This window comes from Piliocolobus tephrosceles, unplaced genomic scaffold, assembly GCF_002776525.5.
Source record: "Piliocolobus tephrosceles isolate RC106 unplaced genomic scaffold, ASM277652v3 unscaffolded_40520, whole genome shotgun sequence".
NCBI lineage: Eukaryota > Metazoa > Chordata > Mammalia > Primates > Cercopithecidae > Piliocolobus > Piliocolobus tephrosceles.
This window is the reverse complement of record NW_022324889.1, coordinates 1-9192: the sequence shown is the minus strand read 5'-3', so window position 1 is coordinate 9192 and position 9192 is coordinate 1. Positions and strand designations below refer to the sequence as shown.

Here is a 9192-nt window from a genome sequence, read left to right as displayed (position 1 = left end):
TTCCAGACCAGTCTGGGCAATACAGGGAGATCCCATCTCTACAAAGAATTTTTAAAATTACCTGAGCATGGTGGTGCATGCCTGAAGTCCCAGCTACTTAAGGGGTTGAGGTGGGAGGATCACATGGGCTCAGGATGTTGAGGCTGGAAGAAGCCCCGATTGTGTCCACTGCATTCCAGCCTGGGTAACAGAGGGAAAGAAAATCCTGACCAAAAAAAAAAAAAAAAAAAGAATTGAAAACAAGGACTCAAAAAGATAGTTGTACACTCATGTTCACAGCAACGTGATTCACAAGACCCCAAAGGTGGATGCAATCTGAGTGCCCATTGACAGAGGAAGGAATAAACAAGATGTGATATAACCATCCAGTGAAATATTACTTACCCTTTAAAAAGGAAAGACAGTGGCCAGATGCAATAGCTCACGTCTGTAATCCCAGCACTTTGGGAGGCCAAGGCGGGCAGATCACGAGGTCAAGAGTTCAAGACCAGCCTGGTCAATATGGTGAAACCTCATCTCTACTAAAAAAAAAAAATACAAAAATTCGTCAGGCATGGTGGTGCATGCCTGTAGTCCCAGCTACTCCGGAGGCTGAGGCAGGAGAATGGCATGAACCCGGGAGGCAGACGCTGCAGTGAGCCGAGATGGCGCCACTGCACTCCAGCCTGAGCGACAGAGTGAGACTTCGTCTCAAAAAAAAAAAAAAAAAAAAAAAAGAAAGGACATTTGGACACATGCTACAACATGATGAACCTTGAGGACAATATGCTAAGTGAAATAAGCCAGTCATAATAAGACAAAGGCTGTATGAATCCATTCATATGGGTTCCCTAGAGTTGTCAGACTTATAGAGACAGAAAGTAGAATGGTGGGTGCCAGGGGCTGGGGAATAGGGAACAGGGAGTCAGTGTTTCCTGGGAACAGAGTTTCACCTGGGAAGATGAAAAAAAGTTTGTGAGATGAATGGTGGTGATGGTTGCACAACAACGTGAATCTACTTTGTAAAAGAAAAGAAAATTTCATAGGCTGGGCACGGTGGCTCACGCCTGTAATCCCAGCACTTTGGGAGGCCAAGGCAGGTGGATCACCTGAAGTCAGGAGTTTGAGACCAGCCTGGCGAACGTGGTGAAACCTTGTCTCTACGAAAAATACAAAAAAATTGCCAAGTGTGGTGGCGGGTGCCTGTAATCCCAGCTACTCAAGAGGCTGAGGCAGGAGAACTGCTTGAACCCGGGAGGCAGAGGCTGCAGGCAGCTGAGATAGCACCACTGCCCTCCAGCCTGGGCAACAGAGTGAGACTCTGTCTCAAAAAAAATAAAAATAAAAAATAAAAATCCTTTGGGCTCCACCTACTCCACAGATAGATTTTCAAAATTCGATTGAAGGATTTCCAAACAGATTTTAAAACAAACTTGACAAGCTCATTATTTGGAATATAATAAGGAGGTTATATTCTTTACTTGGGAATAAATAGCAAAGCTATAAGTGGGGACAGTAACCTCTTGAGATGGGAAGATGGGGATGTAATGAGCTTTAGTTTTCACTGTAGAGATTGATACGTTTTGGTTCTATGTGCACACGTGACTTATTCCACAAGTAAATGAAAACCTTTAAAGCCAGAGTAGTTTCAAAAGTCATCCAAAAATTGCACAAGAATACCTGAGAACATTTTGATAGAGAAGAGCCATGACCAGGCAGGCCATAGTGGCTCATGCCTGTAAACTCAGCACTTTGGGAGGCTGAGGCAGGAGGATGAGTTGAGCCTGGGAGTTCAAGAACAGCATGGGCAACACAGTGAGACCCCATCTCTACAAAAAATTTTTAAAAAGTAGCTAGATATAGTGATGTACAAGTGTGGTCCCAGCTACTCAGGAGGCTGAGGTGGGAGGATCACTGGAGCCCATGAGGTCAAGGCTGCAGTAGGTCATGATTGCACCTCAGCACTTCGGCCTGGGTGACAGAGCAAGACCTTGTCTTACACACAAAAAGAGCCATGCCTGGTAGTTATCAAAATATATCATAAGCTTGGCTTGGGTTTCCCCCAGTGCAGAGCTTGAGACAAGGATTTGGGTATAAGTAGCTTATCTGGGAGGAGATTCCAAGAAGCACCAGCAGGAGACGGGGAGAATGAAGAGGAGCAGGTAGGGAAAGGAAAGAACCCAATACAAAGGCACCAATGAGCTGAAAAGGGCAACTGGGCCCCATTCCCCTGGGAGCCTCTGGGAGACGACACAGAACAAGCCTCACAGTTCCTCTACCTGTTGAAGGTCAACTCTAAGTAAGATGGAATTTAGCTTACAAGCTGTTTATGAAGGAGCATCTTTGGGATCAACATCAGTAGAAGGGAAGTGATGTTTGTGGGGTCTTATTTACACCAAAAAAATTCTCTAACTTTTACACTGTTGGTGGGATTGTAAACTAGTTCAACCATTATGGAAAACAGTATGGCAATTCCTCAAGGATCTAGAACTAGATGTACCATATGACCCAGCCATCCCACTACTGGGTATATACCCAAAGGATTATAAATTATTCTACTACAAAGACACATGCACACGTATGTTTATTGCGGCACTATTCACAATAGCAAAGACTTGGAATCAACCCAAATGTCCATCAGTGACAGACTGGATTAAGAAAATGTGGCACATAGACACCATGGAATACTATGCAGCCATAAAAAAGGATGAGTTTGCGTCCTTTGTAGGGACATGGATGCAGCTGGAAACCATCATTCTTAGCAAACTATCACAAGAACAGAAAACCAAACACCGCATGTTCTCACTCATAGGTGGGAACTGAACAATGAGTTCACTTGGACTCGGGAAGGGGAACATCACACACTGGGGCCTATCATGGGGAGGGGGGAGGGGGGAGGGATTGCATTGGGGAGTTATACCTGATATAAATGATGAATTGATGGGTGCTGACGAGTTGATGGGTGCAGCACACCAACATGGCACAAGTATACATATGTAACAAACCTGCACGTTATGCACATGTACCCTAGAACTTAAAGTATGAAAAAAAAAAAAAAAAAAATTCTCTAACACTAGCTTCCTGGAGTTAGCACCACATTCCACAAGTTAAAGGACTAGATCCCAAAAGACTGACCCCGTTTCAGATGCCAGGTGCAAAGACAGTGCCTTTACACTGTCTACCCACACTTATGCCAGGCTGGCAAAAAACTGGGGCTTCTGATAAGCCTCTTAAGTTCAGTAATTTCCTAGAATTATTTAGAGAACTCAGGAAAACATTTTGCTTATGCTGTTGCTGAACTAAATTAGGTCAGTTCTCTGGCTCACAGTGGAAAATCAAACACTGAAGCATTGGGGTTTTGTAGAGAGAAAAATTTATTCCAAGGCAGCCAAGCAAGGCCACACCAGTCTGGTCCAAATGTGTCTCTCCAAGCTGGGGGCTGGGGCAGATTTTATACACAGAGGATAGTGAGGCATGATGTGATTGGATCTTGTAATGAGGGGATTCAGGAGGCTTGATCTGATTGGATCATGCCCTGGAGTGATGCCAGGGCTCAATCTGATTGGATCACAGATCATGCCACGTGGTGTCCACTTCTTAACTCAGTCCCTGTTCCTCCATCTGAGCACTTAGGTTCCGCCTGGATCTGTACACTTGGTTCATCTGGGCATGCCCAGGGTACGTAACTTGCAACCTGGGGGTCCATGGCAACTGAAAAACAACTCGCCATTTTATTACACAAAGTTGAACCAGATTGGGCTGGATCTGCGGTTACAATGTTCACCAGTTTATTATAAAGGATACAACTAGAGGGGTGGGGCGGTGCTGGCAAGATGGCTGCGCCCGAGAAGATGACATTTCCAGAGAAACCAAGCCACAGAAAGTACAGGCCCGCCCTGAAGAAGGAGAAACGAAAGAAACGCCGGCAGGAACTTGCTCCACTGAGGGACTCAGGACTCTCACTGAAGGAGCAGGACACTTTTATTGAAAACCAACAACTAGAAAAGCTATGGGGAAGAGAGAGGCAAAGATTACATAAGGAGCAATTGCTGAGCAGAAGGCACAGGAAGAATTCAAAATAAAGAAGGAAGAGGAAGAGGCGGCTAGAAAACGGCAAGAACAAGAGCGAAAGTTAAAGGAACAATGGGAAGAACAGGAGAGGAAAGAGAAGAGGAGGAACAGAAACGACAGGAGAAGAAAGAAAAACAGGAAGCTGTCCAGAAGATGCTGGATCAGGCTGAAAATGAGTTGGAAAATGGCGCCACATGGCAAAACCCGGAACCCCGCCTTGGATTTCAGAGTCATGGAGAAGGATCGAGCTAATTGTCCCTTCTACAGTAAAACAGGAGCTTGCAGATTTGGAGATAGATGTTCACGTAAACATAATTTCCCAACATCCAGTCCTACCCTTCTTATTAAGAACATGTTTACAGCGTTTGGAATGGAGCAATGCAGGAGTGATGACTATGACCCCGACGCAAGCCTGGAGTACAGCAAGGAAGAAATCTACCAACAGTTCCTAGATTTCTACGAGAATGTGCTGCCCGAGTTCAAGAACGTGGGGAGAGGCCGGGCGCGGTGGCTCAGGCCTGTAATCCCAACACTTTGGGAGGCTAAGGCTGGCAGATCACGAGGTCAAGAGATAGAGACCATCCTGGCCAACATGTTGAAACCCCGTCTCTACCAAAAGTACAAAAATTAGCTGGGCACGCACACCGCGTCCAGGAGAGGCGCAGTTCACCAAGTAGAGGAAGAAATAGTGACCACAGCAGGGGCCGGTGCAGCCGGGGCCAGAGCTGCAGGAGCCTTCACAGCTGGAGCCAAAGTTCTCTAGGTCCCGAAGTCATGGCAGGAGGAGATCAGGTAGCAGAGACAGAACTATTCAGAGTCCCAAATCCAAATAAACCTGTTTTATTCTTACAAAAAATAATAGGCCAGGCGCAGTGATGCACACCTGTAATCCCAGCACTTTGAGAGGCCGAGGCAGGCAGATCTCCTGAGGTTGGGAGTTGGAGACCAGCCTGACCAACACGGAGAAACCCCATCTCTACTAAAAATACAAAAAATTAGCCGGACCTGGTGGCACATAACTGTAATCCCAGCTACTCAGGAGGCTGAGGCAGGAGAATCACTTGAACCCAGGAGGCGGAGGTTGCGGTGAGCCAAGATCGCGCCATGGCACTCCAGCCTGAGCAACAAGAGTGAAACTCCATCTCGAAAAATAATAATAATAATAACATAAAGAATACAACTTAGAAACAGCCAAATGGAAGTCATGTATAAGACAAAGGAAGATGTGGGAGGTGGAAGGGGTTTTGTGGCGCCTCCATGCCCTCTCTGGGTGCCATTGGTAGACTGGGGGAATTAATTCCCTGGTACCTCCAGTCTGCAAAATGAGCTCTTGCAACCAGTAAGTCCCCAGTCAAAGGGGTGCAGGAGGTGGTAGGTGGAAGTTGAACAGATTGTAGGTTTGCATATATGAGATAATGCCCCAGGGGACATAGAAGCTACACATGGCAACCCAAATATTCTGATCTCCAAAAGGAAGAGAGAGTGGATTCTTAGAACACAAGCCCACCCCCCCCAAAGGCATCCCACACCAGCTCACTCATAAAGCTCCAAAGATGGGCCAGAAAAACAAGCTCTATACCAGGGGAACTTGGAGGCATGATAAGAAGGACAGAATGTGGACCCAGCCTTCTAAAGGAGAAAGAATCTGACAGAGAATAGTCGCAGAGATTTTGTGAAGGTCGCAGGATGGAGAGAAGGAACTGTAGCTTAAAAGTGGGTGAAGTTCTGCTACTCAGGAGAGGAGTTTGGGGTGGTAGGGGCTGGGGAGAGCAACCGTTCTTCATCCCCGGAGCAGGAGGCCGCGGACTTTTTGCAGATCCAGAATTTGGCAAGATTACATTTGTCATCGTTCCAGCCATTGCCACTAAATTCCGCACAGTCTTCCTCCCCAATATTGTTGGGCTCTCCTTTGTTCCAATACTGCTTGAAGCTGCAAAGCCCATGCAGAATGTGAGCCTCTGTCCCCAACTCCCCCACCCCGGCTACACGAGCTGTGTTTCTACCTTCTGTCATCTTGGTGCTTTAACATCTGTGCTACGTGTTTATGCTGGACATGAATCCCTCTGCATACCTGATAATATACCTGACTCACGGTGCCTTGGGTTCCTGCCTCTCTTCTCACAACCTGTCCTTGGGTGGACTCCACCTATTGAGGGTGTGATTTTCAAATACAAACCAACCAATCTGGAGTCCACACCCCCAGCCACCTGCCTTACTGGGCTCTTGTACTCCAAGCCACTATCCTGTGCTAATCAACCCGAGGCCAGATGTTAGACAGCTAGGGGCAGCCCCTGTGCCCCAGGGCCCGTAAATGCTTCATACTTCCCAATCCTAAGCCTGTTCACCTGGCCTTGACCTTTCCTTTCCATACAAACCATAATAAAGGCTCTGGCCCACAGTCACCCCTCCCCACCACTCTGCCTCATAACAGACCCTGGTGCTTCCCCAGGTGGCCCCCAGCTGTGACGTGTCCTCTCTAGGGATCTGTGTATATGACAAGCTACTCACAATGGCAGGTGTCTCCTGAGCTGGTGGCCTTACTAGACCTCAGATTTCCTATTAATACACTATATTTTAACACACCCACCCACGGGGTAAGCTCCTCCTGCAGCTCTGCTGGTGGAATTTTAGGCACCTGCTATGCTGTCTGGAGGTGGGTAAGAAGACCGCCTTCCTCAACTCAGTAAAACTCCCAGATTCTTGGGTCTAGAGTGTCAGGGAGTTGGGGAGGATCCCCAGGGGAAGTTCAAGTCAGAGTTGTAGAGCCCCAGCCCCAGTGGATGGGATGCCCCTTCTGAGATCTACCTGGGCAACAGCGGTGAGCCATCCACCCATTGCCATGTGCCTTCCTGATTCAGGTCTGAAAGTCCCATCCAGGTGAAGCGGTTACTTCTGGAAGACTGCAGCTGTAGGAAGTTCTGGAGGGTAGAGGAGGAGTCAGGAGGGAGCTCTGCTTCCCATTTTCCAGGCTCTGTCTCCCCATCTCTTGGCAGGAAGTTCTGCTTGTAGGCTAACCTTCAGCCTTCCGGTACACTGGGTCCTGAGCCCCCCCGTGTCTGAGTCCCTCTCACATGCGTATCCCACAGCCCATGTGCCCTGATGTGCACACAGCCATGCACAGCTGGCCTCTCCTCACACACTCTTGCTAACACTGCGTGTTTATCCATTTCATACATTCTGTGCACGTCTGCACACATTTACTCATAGCTGGGCTTAATGTATTGGAGCCAGATCCATTTCCTAATTGCTGGTCATGCACATCTCCTTTCAGCTCTGCACTGAGTGACATCACATCGACAGCTTGAAATCAGCCGCCATGGGAATATTTACACCAGGGAAATTGGGAAACGCGACGCATCAGGACTTCTTCCCCCAGACAGCTGGTTGTTAACCACTTGTGGCATGCCACTGGGGGTTACTTATAGTTTATGTTTTCCCCAGAGCTTTCACACATGTTCAGACTTGGTTTGTATCTGCTCTAAGGGTACCTGGGACTCCCTCATTCATATCCTTCTCCTCCCATCTTTTTAAGTGGAGCAAAGCCTCTCTTCTGCAAAATCCTCTCTGAGCACCTCCTCCCCTGTTGGCCAGAAGCCATGCCCCAGGCCAGGACGGGGATCCCCACCAGGTGTACCTGCTCCTCAGCACTTTTGATGACGACGAGCTGGGCCCCCACTTCCTGGCAGGCGGTGATGGAGTCGTGCCAGTTCCGCTGGGAGTTCGATATGAAGTAACAGTTTCCTTGGAAGAATGTCCATTCCCAGGGACAGGGGCGGCACAGGCGTTCTGTTGGGCGAGGCTGGTCAGGGCTGGGCTCAGATGAGGTTGTCCATATTCCTGTATCTGCCCAGCCTTAAAGGTCTTGAGAGTCGGAGCCCTTCCTTGACTGTCCACGCTGGGTGGACCATTCCCCTCCCCACTTCCCGAGAGCCTCCCCCATCCCCATGAGAACCTGGGAGTCCTGGCCCCATCTCCTCCAGACTAGGAGAAGTCGGAGCTTTAGAGCACAAAACAGAAGGCAAGAGACTAGCTTGACTGAGTGCCTACCGTGTACCTGGCCCACTGAACACCAAGTGCAAGCATCGCTGTTAATCTGTGTTCTTATTTCACAGAGGAAGAAACTGAGGCTCAGAGAGGGTTAGTGACTCAAGCAAAGTCACACACCATGAAAACCCTCCCAGGCCCAAGGACCCCTGGCATCTGGCCACTTACCCACAGCAGCCTTCAGCTGGGACAGGTCCTGGGAGATCTCGTCCTGCTTGGACTGCTCCTGCCTCTGGGAGCTGGGGTTTTTGGAGACTGGGACAAGGAAAGAAATTGCAATGATTAAACACCTGCTGTGTGCCACGCCCTACATTGTCCCCCTAAGGACGTCATTTCTGAGCACAAAAATCTTGTTTAAATCCTTTTTTGGATAAGGAAAACTGACACCCAGAGAAGGCAGCAGGGAAGGGACAGGAGAGCCTGTTCCCCTCCCCTCCCCTCCCCTGCCCTGCCCTGGAGGTGAGAGTGGTCATGGGGAAAGGCCTCTGGAAACCCAAAGGACAGAAGGCCAGCTTTTAGCCCTCGTTCGTCTTGGAACTGGCCACCCCCAGCTGCGTCTACAGCAGAAGAACCAGGCCTGGGAGGCCAGGACTCTCAGAGCCAGCTGCTGACCTTGGACAAGGATGGCCACCAGCAGCCCAGTGAAGAGTGTGAAGAAGAGGAGCAGCAGCACCAGGGGGGCATGGCCCAGACAGCCTGCAGGAGAAAAGATTGCTTGGTTCCAGCATGCCAGTGCCCAAGCCTCAGCCTGGCCCAGGGAAAGCCTGGCCACAGCCCCACCTCCCCAAATGGCAGGAGTGAAGGCCCCAGCCCCACCTCTCCACGTGGCAGGAGTCCAAGTCCCCAGCCTCCACCTACCCAGGACCCAGGAGTGCAGGAACCCAGCCCTTACTTCCCAGGTCCCAGGAGTGAAGGCCCCAGCCCCCACCTCCCCAGCCCCCAGGAATCCAGACCCCAGCCTCCACCTCCTAAGGTATCAGTAGTCCAGGTCCCAGCCCCCACCTCCTTAGGATGCAGGAGTCCAGGACCCTGCTCCCACCTCTCCAGGATCCAGGAGTCCAGACCCCAGCCTCTACCTCCCTAGGACCCAGGAGTCCA

At 49.5% G+C, this 9192-nt stretch overlaps 1 protein-coding gene and 1 pseudogene across 1 annotated transcript; one reads left to right on the top strand and one right to left on the bottom strand.

Annotated features, from left to right (window-relative positions):
- Positions 1-3812: 3812 nt before the first annotated feature.
- On the top strand, positions 3813-5699 carry LOC113223275 (annotated as a pseudogene).
- Positions 5246-8790, bottom strand: LOC113223276 (CD209 antigen-like protein 2; the record flags this gene model as incomplete). The annotated part of the gene is made up of 5 exons (XM_026452764.1): positions 5246-5980; positions 6856-6968; positions 7685-7836; positions 8263-8349; positions 8707-8790. Coding segments are annotated over 5 exons (638 nt in total), but the record flags the coding sequence as incomplete, so codon positions are not given.
- Positions 8791-9192: the final 402 nt, after the last annotated feature.